Source organism: Drosophila pseudoobscura, chromosome 2 (genome assembly GCF_009870125.1).
Source record: "Drosophila pseudoobscura strain MV-25-SWS-2005 chromosome 2, UCI_Dpse_MV25, whole genome shotgun sequence".
Lineage (NCBI taxonomy): Eukaryota > Metazoa > Arthropoda > Insecta > Diptera > Drosophilidae > Drosophila > Drosophila pseudoobscura.
The window spans coordinates 27,484,234-27,502,412 of NC_046679.1; the positions used below are offsets into that span (position 1 = coordinate 27,484,234).

General features: G+C 41.8%; 1 protein-coding gene across 1 annotated transcript; it reads right to left on the reverse strand.

The window, feature by feature from the left end:
* Positions 1 to 14,315: 14,315 nt before the first annotated feature.
* Positions 14,316 to 15,125, reverse strand: LOC117183308 (uncharacterized). The gene has a single exon (XM_033376749.1). It carries the CDS (start codon positions 15,069 to 15,071, stop codon positions 14,571 to 14,573), a length of 501 nt encoding a protein of 166 aa, XP_033232640.1. The 5' UTR covers positions 15,072 to 15,125; the 3' UTR covers positions 14,316 to 14,570.
* Between the last annotated feature and the right edge of the window lie 3,054 nt (positions 15,126 to 18,179).

The window sequence follows — 18,179 nt, forward strand, 5'->3', positions numbered from 1 at the left end:
AATGTCCTGTGCATTGTGTGGGCCTGTCTCATCCTCTCCCTCTATGGGTGTGTGCTTTGATAGATGGTGGAGAGAATTTTGCAAATGGGGTCACAGTCTACGTCTGGGATACCAAATGCATAAAGGATTAGATACGCACACACACACACACACACAGTCCTGCAAAGCAGATTGCTCGACTACTACTGGAAAATAACTACCAGAGAGACGGAGAAAGATAAAGGTAAAAAGAGAGGGAGAGGGAGAGCTCCTTGATGTCTGTTTGCCAAATGGTTTAGCACACTCATTGGGTCCTGACCACAAATTCAATTTGCCTGATAAGATAGTAAAGAGCATGAGCACACAAAAATGAAACGAAACAAAAGTTAGCCCAGCAAAAGCAAACTATAAGGAAAAGGAAAAGAAAAAAGGTAAGGAGAAATAGCCAAAGGTCAATTACCATAATATTCCTCACAAAAAAATAAAAGAATATCCTTTTCTGGATTTCCATTATATCATTCTATATCTTCAACCATAGTATATGCTCGAAAGCTGTTCAAACCGGAAATTTTCGCCCAAAAACTAAATAATGAGATGCAAATATTTTAATGGGACCTGTTCGCACACACATACACACACTCATCTATGCTTAACCCAACACATAGATACGCACACACACTAGAGACGGACCATCCTTTGGTCGTAACTTCATTTATTTTGAAAAGCTTTCCTTTGGGCAATTTGGTTGCCTGGCGGGGCAGCGGACCGTCTGCCTGCCGGACAGCGAACTGCCGGAGAGCTGTCGTCGTTGGCCCCCAAGTGAGAAATATTGTTTTAGTTTATCATGACAGGACTTTTACAAGTTTAAACTGCTCATACATTAATTAAAAACTTAATAAAACACACACACACGCCACAGGAAAAAATTAAATAACACATGAGAGAAAGCTAGAGCTAAAAAAACAGATGTAGAAACGAGTATGTGGGATGGGTGGCTGTTCAACATGTGTAGCTCTATTAATTGCTTTCCTTTACTCTCGTCCTTGTGCTTTCGGTTAGTGGCTGCTGATTAAGCGATGTTTAAAGGTAGTAATTTCCCTATTCAACCCCTCTTAAGGGGATAGTCCTTCATCTACGATTAACCTGCGCTTTAAGGTCGCTTTATCCCTCCGTATCAGCTCTGTTTAAGGGCAGCATAAAGGAGGCAGCATAAAACACTGTAAAATACCTTCCCTTCCAGTTCTCACCTAATTGCACAGCAATGTTGTTGACACATTTGACCAAAGAAGAGTTCACGTAAATAGAAGACAGAATATCAGCACAAACTCTGCTGCAAAGTGCTGAACAGGCTACAAAGGAATACCAAATAAAATTTGCTTACATTCAGAAAAAGTTGAGCTTAAACGAATGTTAGAGTTGGGAGAATACTCGTAGATTGGAGTTGATGCAATATAAGCACACTTATGGGAGTCTCCTTTTTCTACAAAAGGAGACTCTTTTGTTAAATTCTTTTGGCTTTTATATTTGTTATAGAGCTTCACTGAGATCCATGGAATTACATGATTAATTCACAGGAAAACCCCATCATTCCTTCTGCAAATCCAAATAAACCTTACTTCAAAACCATTTGACGATGTTTCTTCTTTAGAAGACGTATAAAAACTATTTCAAAGATAGACGCCCATACTCGCAAAAGATGCCTCCGATCCATGTTGTCGCCCAGTCGTTTCATACAAAAGTCCTTTACTCATATACGCACAATTGCAATTTTTGCAATTTAAAAGAACAAATTTGTTTCTTTCGTTTGCAATTTTAACCATTTCATATACATATTTCTTGGCTGTCCTGCTGTTCGTCTTGTATTTTATTTTTTTCTCAATTTTCTGTCTTGTTTTATTATTTTTGATGAATTACTTTGCATAGAAATCGTTGAAAAGGGTTTTTGCACAGCTCGCTTCCTCTGGCTGTTTCCGTCTTGATTTATTACTTCACAGAAAAAGCGAGAGAGGGGAGAATGTCTGCAGAGGGAGAGTTTGTGCGTGTGAATGCTCATGTGCGTATGGGCGTTTTCCAGTTATTGTTTTTAAATGCATGCATAATACGACATCCGTGAGTTATGAGCCTGTCGTCTGTCGATGGGGGGGGCCACGTGGGTCAATAAACTCTCTACCGAATCGGATGTGTGGGATAACAGGGCAAGTCCGGCCTTTGCTCCATGCTCTGCTCTGATCGCGATAAAGTCAGAGACAAATTTTCTAATTTGTCAACTTTGGCGATATCTGATTTGATCCTGCACTTGACTCTCATATATGGCTGGGAGACTCGCAAGAGTCCGACTGCAGTTTTCCGTGTGAGATGCTCTGTGTGCTTCCTGTTCTCGTTCTCCAATTGTTGGTGTTGGTGCATGTCAAGCGCTTGACTTCCGCTCTCACACACATAGTGGGACACACAGACACACTTAGACATGCCGTCGCTCTGGCCTGCATTTAACAGTCTCAATGCCACACCCCCACACTCACAGTTGGTTACATTTTTATTTCAAATTGGTCATTTCCGATCATTTTTGCAATTTTCATTTCTCGCTCGACTGAGCGGAGTCTGGGAGTCCTGTGTGGCCAGGACATGTGTGCTCCATCATGCAAGTTGACTTGGCAACTTGTTTCCGTTTGACATTTTGCTGAATATATTTCATATTTATATTCGAGTACCATATCAGTAAAATGGAGATACAAAGAGCCTTACGGAGTTTTCCTTCTAAACAAAAGCCATTTTCCGGCACTTGAATTTCGCCTGGATTTCCTTTTTAACGAGCTTTCACTCCTCCTGGTTTCTCCTCCCTTTTTTGAGTTCATCCCCTGCACATATGGCACCCTCACGCTGTTTAATTTGCATTTTTATCGATTCGAAAGAAGCTTAGCTTTGTCTTTCCCATATTCACTTGATTCACATAAAATTCCCATAAAAATGTCAACGCATAACCCCCAAACAGAGCCCTCTCTACCCGACTGAGCCACACTTTTAAAGTGTTAGATTCTTTTATGGTGTGGCCTGGGTATGGGCGTTGGGATTTTAAAACACAATCAATTTTATTAGTCGAAATAAATTCCATACTCAGCTAGCGGGCATAAACCAGGACAGAACCAGATAAAACTGCATTAGCTAAAAGAGTTTAATCTGGATTTTATTTAATTAAAGTTTGGACAGACAATATTCGAACAGTATTCAAATTGGCAGGCCACTGCCACTGCCGAGCTTCAATCAATATTAAATATTGACAAATGCAAGGTCCGAGCAAATAATGGCTTGTGTCTGTTTCTTATTTATGCAGGCCACAAAATTCATTAAGCCACAATACAAAAGAGCAGAGGGCCATAACAAACAGGAACCGGAAGTGCAGGGGCGGAGGGGTGGCCTACGACCAAGGGCAAGGCATCAGACAATACTCGTATAGGCAGGGCAGACAATGAATGCATGCCGTTGCATATTTAATTGCATATTGAAATTGCATACAAAACAATCATAAACTTGTAGATTTCAATTAAATATACCCCCAACCTACCAGAGAGACAGGGCGATGACAAGTCGAATGGATGGATGGCTCGATGGGGTTTATGGGTATTCCAATGCCTGTACAAATAATAAAACTAAATATTTACATATGCCCCATACTCTCTTTTATTTTTTGTTGGTTTTGTATGCTGTGTACTGTTTGTCAAGCCTGGGAGTAAAAGTAACTGGCTTATTGGTGAATCACATTACGCATACGCCCCACATGCCCCATACCCCAATGCACTACGGTCTCTCTTCGACTGCAACATGGGGACGCAAAAGCAAAAGCAAAAGCCAAAGCAAAGACTAAGCCCGGCTAATAGCTTTAAATAAATAAAATTTCAAAAAAAACAGACACAATAAAATGGAATAGAATAAAAGCAACACGAGAAGCAGAGCAAGTGCCAGGATAATGCTGGCCAATATGCAGTACATAATACAGAGTACAAATAATACAGGACACAGATCTCTAGCAGAGCTCTCCGGCTTTGCCAGCTCTCCGTCCTGCTCTCCGGCTGTCCGTCTGTCTGTCTGTGTGGCTGTTTGTCTGGCTGTATGTCTTTGCATATGCCAAAGGCTTAAGTAAAGCCACTTCCGGCTAAAATGCATTTAAAGCAATTAGCAATTGTATGCGCTACAAATGGCATTATGGCGACAACCGAAAACCGAAAACCGAACCACAACTGGCACAATCTGCAGGCAGTTTTCGGATAGGAATATCAAACATATGAGTGCATAAACATTTTCCCAGTCATAATCTATTACCCAAGAAACATTTGCTGATGGCAAAATTCAAAACGTATATTCAGATACGCATCCAGTATCTATTCCAAGAAACAAACCTACTTCATTGTTGATTTTTGATTTCTAATTACATTTTCTAATTTATTTTCTGCAGCTTATCTTCCATTTCCCTTTGTTCTACTCCAATAAGAGTTCGTCTTCTATATATTCCATCCCACATAAATCTCCATATATCTACCAATACCAAGAATCTATTGTATTTTCCACCTCTACGTATAATTCTCGTGTATTTTTAGTCCTAAAAACGAAGACAATTCAAATCCAATTCCATTCCAATTTGTTGACCACAATGTTGACTGGGTTCTGGTTTTGCTTCAGCTGCACTTTGGCTACGAGACAGAAGGCTCTGGTGGAAGTTGCCAACAATCACAATACAAATAATAACAATTTCGAGACCGACAAACTTGAAGATACAAAATAAATACGAGTGTGTATGCACTCTCTCTTCCCCAAAAAAATGCACCAAAAACAACATCAATGTCATTGCTTACATTTGTAGCAGCAGGACACAGCAGTCCCGTCCCCGAAAATCTTGGAACAGGAACAACAACATCCCAGAGGAAGGTGGAAAAACGCAGGCAATTATAATAAGGCAAGGCAAACCGGCAGAAGGAACTTGTTGTTGCACTTGGCTCAAACACGCACACATAGAAAGGGGAAGAGCAAGTTGGTGAACGTATCCTGGTTGTAGGATTCTTGTTCTTCTGGTTGTATTTGTCTCTCCGGCAAGTTGGCAACACTTTTGTTTGCTTTTGCACATTTCAAAAGCAGCAGCAACAGAGATCCGGAAACAGTTGAGGGCGTTCTTCCAAACGATTTCATTGTGATTTCAAGCAAATGTAAGAGACACAAATATGCTAAGAAGTACGAGGAAATCTGAGAAATTTTGAATTCTAAACGAAAATGCATTCCAGAAGGACAATTGTTGGATGGCTGCGCCTTTTGCAAGTTACTTTTTGGCATGCACTGGCTGCAAATGCATTCGGCAACAAAAGTCTTGGTTGGCACACACAATTACTATATAGAAAGTGCAGAACCGAGACAGCCAGACAATACAGCCCCAAAAAGGACAAGAATTGCAATAACAATTACATGGACATGCCCTGGCAGAGACTAGCTACCGGCTACCGGCTACAGGCTACTCTTGGAGTGCCTTTCGCCTCATTCTCACTTTATTTTGGAGCTTAGCCTGGGTGCCATCGTTTGTTGCTATTCAAGTTTAATTAACCTAAAAGTGCTTGTATTATTTAATTTTATTTTGCTGTCATTGTTGCTTTTATTGTCTTCTGCTGCTGCTGCTTTTGCTTTTGCTTCTCCTACTTCTACTGAGAGACATAGACAGATATTAATTTAGTTGAAAGCAAAACTTCATTAGCAGTGACAATGTCGCGTGTGAAAATATTTGTCTTAAGTCCTTTTTGCTTTGTTGCATTCAAATGGAAATTGGAAATCGAAATGGAGCTGCTTAAGCTGCAAGAATCTATAGATTCCTTGAATAAAAGAGTGTATGAAATAATTCCACACTCTTTGGATGCCACTCTTTCAAAAAAATGACAAATCTGTTGCTGCTAACAAGCTGCCAGAGGCGCTGACAGCTCCATTATCATTTATTGAGAGCCACCGATCAATCAGCCATCACCAGTTCATTGTCCGCGCATGTCGCAAGTTCAACGCAAATTGATACACTTGATAAAACTTCCATTTCCCCCAATGACCTTATACCAAGAGGAATACAGCACTCGTATCGTATCCGCAGCTGAATGCAAATATTATACGCGCTGGCGCTTAAAGAGGAAATGAAATCAGCAAGCAGCTCTGTCCTTACTGAAATTGGCATAAAGTCAGAGAGCAGAGTGCGTTCTCTGGTCATGAGAGAACTGCATGATGATACAAAATAGCAAGCCATTCAAATGTGCGGATAGTGCGGAGAGTGGGGTTGGCAATGGCGTTTTCATGCTCCTTGGCTGCTCAATCATAAAAAAATTTGATTTTCGTATGGCACATACTTTTCTTGACTCAAGGAATCATTGCATTGCATTGCGAGCTCTAAAAAGGAAGAAAAAGTTGAACTCTGAAAGGGAAGCAATCATTTGTAAAGAATTTTTATATGCTATAAAGCACCGCCTTAATTACAGTTATTGCTTTTTATGCATGCATATAATACGATATGGAAATGCTTAGAAACTTCTTCAAATTCCATCTTCAAATGGGAAAACCGAAGGATGGATGCCCTTAGGGAGAGATGAAAAATCATTTACATTTAAAAACAGCCATCGAATATCCCTCAAGCAAAGGTTATACCATTCTCAATTTATATTTAAACTTTTAAGCTAATGAAACTTTTGCGTAACTATACCTTGACCTCTCTATAATCCCCAGAAAATCCCCGGAGAAAGCACTTCAGCTCTTTCGTTCATACTATCTGAATGCTAAGGGGTTATGCATCCTTGGAAATTAATAAATATCTGATGCTGCAATCAACATTAGACTCGAATGGTGCGAGGCGTTCGTGTAATCGCAGCAGCAGCAGCAGTCGCATTAGCAATAAGCGGAAATGGCTATAAAGCTGCGCTCTCACACACACTCACACACACACACACAGACACACACACACAACTCTCAGACATGTGTGTATGGGCACGCCGCTTCGCTGCATGCAATCTAGAAACGATTCTAAACAAAAGAAATCCGCTTTCATAATTTCCCTATGGAATGAGCATTCTTTTTATTGCCACTAAGCGACCGAACGAACGAGAACGAGGCAAACCCATCGACCGACCCACCGCTGTCGGAATAACAATGCAAACAGACTCGCTCTGTCTCACCCCAAGACAATTCTACCCCGCACACACATACACACAGAAACTCAAGCACAGATACACACACACACATACAGAGAGACACCGAGGAGGAGTCTCGGCTCAATTACAATTGCAATTGTTTGCCTGAATGCGTTTTGGTTTCGCGCTGGTTTCACCGCACGGCCGCATCCACATTCCGAGCCATTTTTATAAATGATGTTCGCAGCAGCTTATCCGACGAGTCCCCCCTCCTGCCCTATTGAACCACCACCCTTTATTATACGGCATTTTTTCCCTGGGTTTGTTTTTTAAGTACAATTGCATTCTTTCGCTAGTTTTCTGCCTTGGATTCGACTTTAATCAATGCGCCGCCACAAGGCTAAAGGCAGCCTGGAATAATAGTTATTACAGGTCTCTGATGGGAGATAAGCCTTTGGCTGGATTACGTATTATATATTCCATGTGCTAACCAAACAAACTAATTTCGAAAATTAGAATCACTCATACGCCGCGCTGTCAATGGAATGTAATTTATGCAAATGCTAAAAACCAGGCCAAAATATGTCGCTTATCGGGCCTGTCATACGCATTTGGGCTAAACAAATATTCCGTTCTAATAAATCAATAAAGGCGAATTTATGACAGTCTGGTTGTACGCATACGTATACGTAATGTGAGTGCTGATTAGACAGACAGGCAGAGGCCTCTCCTCTCACTGATTCCAATTGAAAGAGGAGCAGCCCTCAGACTCAGGCAGTTCAATGGCCGCTCTCTGGGCCATATCTGGGTTATGCCTGGCACTGAGTATGTTAAGTCTAATAACTGTTTTGCTGCTGCCGCAGTTATTAATAAGCAGCAGCAGCAGCAACAGCAGAAGAGGCATCATCAGAGGTGCCACTACTATCCAGAAGAGTCTGCCGCAGTAGGCGGTCGGTCTCGTCTCTGAAGTTAGGCTTAGCAGGAACCAGTGGAATGAGCGTTTTTAATTTTCCACAACGTTGCGCAAAGAAATAGTTTCGGTTTCTTACATACATACATACATACCTACGCCAAAGCCCTCCCTCCCTCCCTCTCTTAATCTTTAGTTACCCCCTTTTTGTAGTCACTCAAGTGTCTCCCTTGGGAGTCATAAGTTTTTCCTCCTTTATTTTGTTGGGTTATGTTTCGCGTTTATGAAGCGTTTGATGTTTTTTTTTTTTGTTTTGAAGGAGGCACGCCTCGAGCTCAATCTTCGCATAGTTTTCCCCTTCTCTAGTATATAGAATTTGTTGTTCAATCAAATTTTTCTCTTGCTTATTGAAGCGGCAATTTAATATGAACTGGTTCGCTGATGCATTCAATTTTTGGTTTGGTTTTACCCACATTTTTGTTTTCCATTAATAAATATTAAATGGAAAACACATATGAGTTTGACAGTCAGGGCCTTTGAATGCTGCTGCCCAAAACCCATCGAAAGTGGATGTTTCCATGTGTGTAACAGTGTGCATTAACCTCTTTTGCGGTTATATTCTGATGTAGTAATCCCTTGCGGTTCCTGCGGTTTCCTCTATCCGCATGTGTATCACAAAAGCAAACCGAAAGGAGTCAATACTTTCAGGCTGAGGCAGAGGCCCAATCAATTATATAGAGCACCAACCCACACGCACCCACACGCACCCACAAAGCGAAAATTCAGATGATTTGCATTCAACATTAACCAAGTTTATAATGCAATTGTTGGCCATTCATCAATCCACACATAATTGCTGTTCGATTCGAGGCTGTTGCCTTTGTTGCTGGCCAAAATCCATTGAATTCATTCCCTGGCCATGAATGCCTCGCCGCTTCAAATCAACGCAGTTGTCAGTGCGGTTTTCGGCAAAAATATAGCGAATCCCTGCTAAAGTGAAGTTCAGTTCCTCTGACAGGCAGACAGAAATGCGCCTGACATGAAGCGAGAGGGTCCATTGTCTGGCCAGTGTCTAAGGCAACATTGGGTAGATGTTTCCTTTCTTTTTTGTTGCCCCCTCGACTTTGCTGACATATTTTGTGTACCCAACTGTCTGGTAGAGTCGAGGTCCGGAGTGATTAAAAAAAAACAGAAAATAAATGGAAAAAGTATATAGAGACTGGGGGGACTGGCTGCCATTCTCTAGCCCGAGAGAGAGGGAGAGGTTAAGCAACTCTCACAGTTGGCTGACAGCCCCTGATCCTCTGGTCCCTACACACAGGTGTGCGTTTCATGTCGAGACAGCAATTTATTGAGCTCTGATAAGAACTGAGTTGTGTTTGTGTGTGTCTGCAACGGGAAAATGGTAAATGGGAAAAATAATTGAAAACAGTTTTCCACAAAGTTACAGAAAAAAACGAGGGGGAACGTTGTGAGTTGCTGCGGACACCGCAACTCTAGAGTTATACCCGATACTAAGTCAGTATGGCTCTCCTCCGGCAGAGGCCGCTAATATTAAACGACACGACAAAGAGTGCGTGCGAGAGAGACAGAAAATCAGTCTGAGCGTGACGTCGGGCGCTGCGTAGCCACTGCAAATTGATTTGTTCCTTTTGGCTATAAAAATGCTCTGATCTGATCCAGATTCAGCAATCTAATCGACATGGTCATTATCTATGATTCTGCGTTTTTAGTTTTCTCAAATCTGCAATATTGTGGATGCAACAGATTTTCGTCCTTTGTGGGGGCGGATGGGGGTGGGGCGAAATTCTGAGATATACGTTTTATAGTGACATCTTAAAGGAGTGTGTGTACCAAATTTGGTTACTCTAGCCTTAATAGTCTCTGAGATTTGTGGTTGCCTCAGATTTTCGTCCTTTGCGGGGGCGGAAGGGGGTGTGGCGAAATTTGGACAGGAAACGGTCAAGGTCCGATATCACAGGAGTGTGGATACCAAATTTGGTTGCTCTGGCTTTTATAGGTTCTGAGATCCTTGAACTCATATTTTGCAATTGGCAAAACCGACCATGAAACCTGTGTGTTAGAGTGAGACAGAGCGAGAAAGAGTGAAATTGTTTTCGTGATTCTGGCTATAATAATTATACGATCTGGTTCAGATTTTGCACTCTGTAAGATATAGTCATCTTCTACGATTCTGCGTTTTTAGTTTTCTCGTATCTTTAAAATTGTGGATGCCACAGACTTTCGCCCTTTGTGGGGGCGGAAGTGGGCGGGGCAAAGTTTTGAAATATTTTTGGAGCAGTGACATATCACAGAAGTCTGGATCCAAAACATCGTTACTCTAGCTCTTATAGTCTTTGAGCATTAGGCGCTGAAGGGGACGGACAGACGGACAGACGGACAGACGGACAGACGGACGGACGGACAGACAGACAGGGCTCAATCGACTCGGCTATTGATGCTGATCAAGAATATATATACTTTATAGGGTCGGAAACGATTCCTTCTGGACGTTACACACATCCACTTTTACCACAAATCTAATATACCCCAATACTCATTTTGAGTATCGGGTATAAATATAAGGCTTAGCTACAGAGTGATAGAGAGGGAGGCATTAATCAAGAATACAAGTACTTATTTAAAGTGTAAAGATTATACAATAAAACATATCTCCATAAAGGTACTCCCGTATGTACACCACTTGCCCTGACAACGAAACATTTATCTTCCAGCTCTCTGGAGTTTTTTGTGAGAGGCCTCACACTCACACGTTCCGTTCGCTCTTGTCAACAGCTCGACACAGAACAATTAAAGTACTTAAACGTTTCGAGGGGGTGCCGTATGGGGCTTTCTAAATATTCAAAGAGCAACTTGTCAAGCCGAACCATCCTCATAGCAGCACGGACACCACACATTCAGCCCCATACAACATCCTGTTTGTTTGTGGTGCACATGTGTTTTGTGTGCGTCTGCCTGTCTGCTTGTCACTTACTTTTGATTTCTTCCCTTTTCGGGCCCCGCTGCCACCTATTGTTGTTGTTTGGAATACCCTTCACAAGCAAGAAGGTGCCTCTGTGGTGCAGAGGCAGAGAAGAAACCATTACTATATGCATCAATAGGGGTGTCCTATATTTATATGCATTTTATAGGTAGACTAGCTGACCCGGCAAACTATATTCCGCAGTATTGTGTAGTATTTCTGTTGCTCCAAACGAGGGATCGGGATCCGTGCAGATGAGCAATTGGGACTCGATTTCTGACTCATGCTTGAACTTGAACGCATGACAATACGGACATACGTTGTCCATATAATCAATCAGCACTTTCGGATGAGCGGAATATTAACTATACCCATAGAGTATCCAAAGCTTCGGCTCTCAATCCCAGCATTCCCTTCTTGTTTTTGCTATTTCGCTCCTCATGTTATCCCCCAGCCAAAATTGTCTAGCTTTGATTTATGCCACACACATGCATTGCATACGTTTCAGGGAATGGGCGGGGGGGCTGTCAGATGTTTCTTGATTTTTCTTTGGCTTTAGCTGTTTTTTCTCTGTCTCTCTGGCGGCCATTTTTTTGTTGCGTAATCTTTTCCGAATTGTGCTCCAGAAATTAGATTTGCCTTTCGCCTTGTTTGCGCCGCTTGCTCCAGAATGATAGGCAAAACAAATATCAACAGGAGTCGTCGTAGGCCAGCCATCGGGGAATTTAGAAACGTGTGCGACTGCGAGTGCGAGTCAGATAAAGATGATGGAAATTTCCTCTCCAAAAGCGGAACCAAGTCTCTCTGCAAATGGCTGTCATTTATTAAATATCAAGCATACGCCGCGTATTCGGCCTTAAATAATTAAAAAGCAAGCGCTGCACATTAGGGGCATCATAAAACGCATTAACAGCCATTACAATGTTGTGTTGGTGTGTGTGTGTGTGTTTTGAGCCACAAATCATTGCCAAAACCCACAAAACAACAATTTAAAGTTGGCTTCAAACAATTTGCCCTAATATCAAGCTTATGATCAAGCAAATGGCCAAAGCAGCTGCTAAAAGAAAATGTTTCAATTTGCTGAGGCAGGTTGTTCTCATTTTGGATTACTCTAGTAAACTTCTACACAATTATAGTACCAATAGGCTAGGCTCCGCGGCGAATTCGTGGCGATTTTGGTTTTAGAAACAACAGAAATGGTCACAGGTCCCTCTGGGTATTGTGGCTGCCACAACTTGAACAGCAATTAAATTACAAGAACAATGAGGCACAAGAACTGGGGCACATACACACACATAGGAAAACACAACAAGTGTTAACTGCAGAAAATGTGCAATAGGTTTTTGCGCAAAAATTACTGAACAGAACATAGGAGCCCGGTGCACGGCATTGTTTTTAGAGCTCTCTCTCTCAGTGCAATGATTTCCAAATGCTGCACGACTTCATTACAATGGTACATAAGGGCTTCCTACTCCAGGAATTAGGGGCAGAAATTGACGGTGGAATGGAGTGGATTGCTGGGGGGTAATGGTAAGAGGTTGCAACCGTTTCGAGCAATTAGCGTGAGCCACAATCTCGGCAAAAGGCTAAAAGGAAGAGGTAAATGCCAGAGCTTGATGCAGACACCCAAGAGCCCAGACACGGACACAGACAATTTTAACAAAATTAATTGCCCGACAGACATGGAAGTACATACATATATGTGCACACATAGAGACGCTGCAGAGGATTCTGTGCAGAGGAATGTTGTAAAAATACAACATACTTCATTAATTGAATCCCCAGGAAGAGAAGGGGCAAAGGCAAAAAGAGATTTGTATCCAGCTCGAAACTTTCCCCGGGATTTAAACTATAAATTCTTTACATAGAAAAATTGTATAAAGTTATCAAATATTTTCGAGTCTTGGCAATCTTGTACTTTATGTACTGGGCGCCCTGGGGGTTAACCAAGGCAGTTGCTCAACTCCAGCTGCAATTTCGAGCTCCAGCCGGAGCTCCAGGCCGAGCCCGAGCACGAGCCACAGCCACAGTTGGTTGTGGATGCAGCGCCCCCAATCCTTGGCATTAACTTTTTCGTTATATTAATTGCCAACATTTGAACTTTTATTCAATTTACGAGCTTGTATGCGGCAACCGAGCCACAGTCGCCCCCACACAATCAGCTAATACAAATGCCAAGGCGTGTGGGGGGGCGTGCCAAGAGGTCTACGAGCAAGAAGTGCAGCATGGAAGCAGCCAGAGATAGAGCCAGCGGAAGAGAGCGAGAGACTTGACTTGCACTCGAAATATATAAGTTTCTGCTGTCTGTGAGAGGGTGTGAATGTGGGCGCACATAAAACAAAGAGCAGGCAGAAAACTGAGCATCAGCCAACATGGCGTATTAGCAATGTGGAGGCCCAAGTGGAGGTCGTTGGCGTGCTATAAATACGTGTCATGTCTGCCTCAGTCCTTGTTCCTCCACTTACCAGGGCCGAAGCCAACCCAACCTCCAGTTCCCCTTGTAGCCAGAGGGGTTGTAGATTTATGTAGAGCCACATACGCGGGTTATTTCGGGCTCATGATTTTAATTTCCTCCTAGCGCGAAGGTTAATTGCCATTAAACTTAAAATGCTTTACTTGTACCCGAAACGGAACCCTTAAGGCCGTACAAGGCCACTAACTAGTTTTTATGATAAATTTGGGAATTGCTAAGATTTTATGCTCACTTCGGGGCCCATTAAATGTGACGGCCCAGCCGAAGTTAACCCGATCAAACATTTATTCAAGCTGTTGCTGTTGCCAAAAACCTCTGCCTTTGCGCGCCCATCAAAAGTTTTAGCATTGCAACAATGTTTTTCGGGGCGAGTGAGGGGACCTGTACATTATTTTTGCATATTTGCAGCCATTTATTTGCAACAAGAGGCAGGAACAAGCAGCCGGAGTGCACAAATAATAAAATAAAATGGTTAAATTATGCATAAATAGCGCGAAATGTTAAACAAAGTGGGAGTGGCACACAGCCCTCAAGCAGCTGACTCCTGCCGCGGCAGCAGGACGCATCCTGCCCAGACCTGCGTCCGTCCTTCTCCTGCTACTGCTGCCGCTGCCTTCTGGGCCATAATTCTTGCGAGTCTGCGCCAACTGAATGCGTAATTAAAATGTTGCACAAAGCAAATGTTGCACTGCCACCCAAAGACGAGCACGAGAGCACGCAACAAAAAAAAATCATGAAAGGGGGCCAAGGACAGTAATATAAAGAAATTATGACTTGGCATTACACAAAAACAGAGTGCAGAACGTGCCCCCAAAATATGCAAAAATACGCAAAAAAAAGTTTCCGACGGAAAGGGAGTTCTTAGACAAGAGAATTCTGTATGACATTAACTGCAGCCAGCGTCGTCAACAAGGCCAAGGACAATGGGGTAAGCTTAATTGTTAAGAGAGCTCCTCCCGCTGCCAGGACTAATAGTTGTAAAAAAGTGTAAAGTGCTGCACACCATCTTGCTACCATTTTAAAAGTTGATTAGCTTTAGTTTTCCGCACATAACCAAAAAGCAAGTACGTTTACGTTAAGAGTTCAAGAAGATCATAGCTTGGCTGGACTAAAGGAAGGAGCTTCGAGGGAATTTAAAAAATAGAAACAATGCTTATAGCTCTCCTTCGGCAGCAGCTCCAGCCCTCGAGTCCCGTCAAGTGGTAACGACATTGGAACATCCCTAACATGGTACCACTCATTTGGGAGGTTGCTGTCCAAGCGTAATTGCTGCAATCGATATTGGTTCTTGTAGTGGCGCAGCTCCATGATGCGACGGCGACAGAACTGCCAGGTAATCGTACGCTTCGTGTCCAGCTGTCGGACGATGTCCGCCCAGATGCTCTTGTGCATGGCGGTGTTAAAGAAGTCGACGTGATTGAAGTTCCACAGGCATTTGTGTTTCGAATAAAGCACGAGAAGCTTCAGATTAAACCGCTGCGAACGCGTCAGCAATGAGGATCTATATTCTGAAGACATATCATCGTCTGATTGTAATGATAAAGTCGATGATGAAGGTGATGGTGGACTCATTGATGCCATGTAGTCCTCCATCCATACCAACAAAATTTTACAAATTTGTTGATAAATTTCAAAAAGGAAACTGTTTTCATGGCCTGGTGTGGAGGGATGAAATTATATTTATTTAAATCATTTTACAACCTAGAAACGTAATATTTAATAACTATATCTAAAATATAGTTTCTAAGGATACGACGTTCCTAAGACTTTGCTGATGTCCTCTCACTCTTCTTCTACAACAAGTATTTGGTTTCTCAATGTTAATATAAGGTATTCATGATTATGTAAGCCCCTTAAAACTTTTGTACAATAATTTCCCATATGTTTAGTGAAAGAAACCCAAATAGTCGGGTCAATAGGTACCAATACGAAAGGAAAAGGCACAAAATATTATCAGTATTTTATTGGATTATATGTCTCCTGTCATCAGTGTTAAAAAGGGGCATATGTTGAAATCATTTTGGATGTTGATTAGCTTGAGTTTTCCCAACCAAGAAACCAATGATTTTCCCCTTTGGGAAGCCAAGAATGATCTATCTTGCAGGCCGAGTGATGGTCAACCTTGGCGTGCAGCTTGGTCCTCGGTTTCTGGACCTTCTTGAATGTATAACCCCCATACCCTTGCGCTCCTTGATCTGAATGAGCGTGTGATGGTATTGTATTTATTCTTCTGCCACGTCTTGATCGCATCATTGCAAAGGCTCTCCTTGATCAGGTTGAAGCACTGCTTGAGAATGAAATAAAATGGAGAATGTATAAATGTATAAATATAAAACTAATGCTACAAAAAATTCTATATTCCTCTTACTCGTATATACAAAATCATATTCAAATATCAAACATCCCCTTTTTTTATGTAACAAAAAAAAAGAAAGTTTTTTAGTTTGCATCGATTGATAGCATATTTGATTGCGGTTCCCTGTCACGCTAAATTATATTTAATTGCCGAATCACCTGTCATCAGTGTTTGGCGGTGGTTAGCCCTAGTTTTTTGTATCCCACATTCATTGTCAACGGCTTTTGGAAAACTCTGAAACGTAAGTGACAAACTGACCAGCGCAGAAAATTGTGCAAAATAATTCGCATTTAATTTGATTTTCAATGTTGAATGCACTAATACTTATTAAGGGAAACAAAGTGTCATTTCTCATTTACCAACAGCCAAAGCTAATCCATAAACGATTCTATCTTTTTTATTTGGTATTTTTTATGCCATCTACCCGAATGCGGATGATAATTAATTTCATTGCACATTGAATGCGTTTGGCTGCTAATTTAATAAAATCGTGTAAAATGGTGCGAAATGCTTTGGTGACTTTTCCCATTGACACATTAATTAATTTTAATGCAAATGTAGTATGTAAAATGGCTAAAATTCGATGCGAATTTTGTTCATTATTAGAAAATAACTTGCAAATTTGTGTGAAGGTTTAGTGATCTGTAAAAATCGGTTTTGTGGTTCTATGCAGTGATTTTCAACAGTCCCCATATAATTATAAAGCCAAAAATCGCATTTATACCGTGTAGGATTTGGATTCTCATCCCATTCCCCGGCATCCTAACACTGTCATAAAGTAGAAACCTTTATTGCTTGTACTTGGATGAACAACTAAAGCCTGCGGGAAAACTTAAACCCCTATCACGCCCACATAGAGCACACAATACCGAAAGGGGAGACGGAGACACACACAGTGTGCAATACTCGTAAACTTTTGCTCGAAAGAGCCATGCTACAACCAACCGAAAAAAACAGCACAACAGCGGGATTCAGATGACGATGTTTGGGATACCCTTGTAGGTACTTATTTTATATAGAAGCTATGATATATAGTGAAACGATATTGAAGAAAATCTGAGAACAAGGTTCATTACTTTCCAGAGTTTGATTGGAATCACAAACATCATCTTTGTATTATAAAACAAAATTTGTGGGTCGCCGTCTTGCGATTTTTTACTCAGATCAGCGGCAGCGAACGAAGCGAGGGAGCCGGGGTAGGCCCTCGAGAACGCTAGTACTTTATATCCATCTGGATGGCAAACGTATTTCTGTAGTCATGAGACCCTCTGCAAAGGGGCTCTTCACCTATGCTCTGCCATTTGGAAGGGTACTACTACAATGACTGGAAACGGGCGAAATGTTTATCCCGGACACCTAAACAAACAGTGCATACTTTCAAGCTCTGGGCCCTGGCCCCTCGATTGTTGACACATGCAAGGCGTGCAATAATGCGAACCACAGGGCGTGGTGTTTGCCGTGTCAGAAGTATTTTGATTTGGAAAATTTAAATTTTCCCCCTCCACCAACCGAGACCCAAGCCTGACTTGTGCAGAAACAACAAAGTAAAGAAGCCATGAAAGAGGTTGCCTTAGATCGAGGTGAGAAAGGCACAAAAGACAAACAATGTTTGGTGGTCTTGGCCTGGCAACAAGTTTTTTATTGCTTACCAAATGAGCTGATGGATGGCAAGGGTTCTGCGGATCTTGGTGTTAAGTTTGAGCCAATTTTAACGTTTTCATATGCCAGCAAGGGCCATAAAAATGCATTCTTTATTTGGCTTCGAGATTTATTCGTTTGCCAACGAGTTGCTTATCAAAAAAGTAGCGTAAGAGGAAAAGAGAGAGTGAGTGTGTGTGGCACGCAAAACGCGAATTTCTATTTCTTTGCACTACGTGATTTGCAATTTTCCAATTTCCCCAGAGCCGAAAAATAGAGTAACCGCTCTCTGCCGCGCACGCTGTTTCACTCTTTTGTGTGGCATATCAAGGCGAATACCGAGCACACAGACAGAAATGCGGTTGTCCACACGGCAAATGTCGGCTGCCATTTGATTTTTTTCTTTCCTGCTCGGCAATTTTATTTGCCAGTCGAGTTGCGTATTTTATACATGACTACAGCGGTTATTCACTTGGGGAATTCTATATCTAAAGTCGCTCCAAAATGCTGGAAACATTCAATATTCACTTAATTGAATCGAACAGAATATTTCCTTGCAGTGGAGAAATTTTCAATCACATAGGGTACATTTTTCTAAACAGTCTTAAGATTTAATTTCTCAGTCTTTTTCTCTGGGTTGCACTTAGTCAATTATTACTGTTTTGGGGCCTGTCAGTGATTTGGTAGCATTTCAGCTTCAGTTTGTT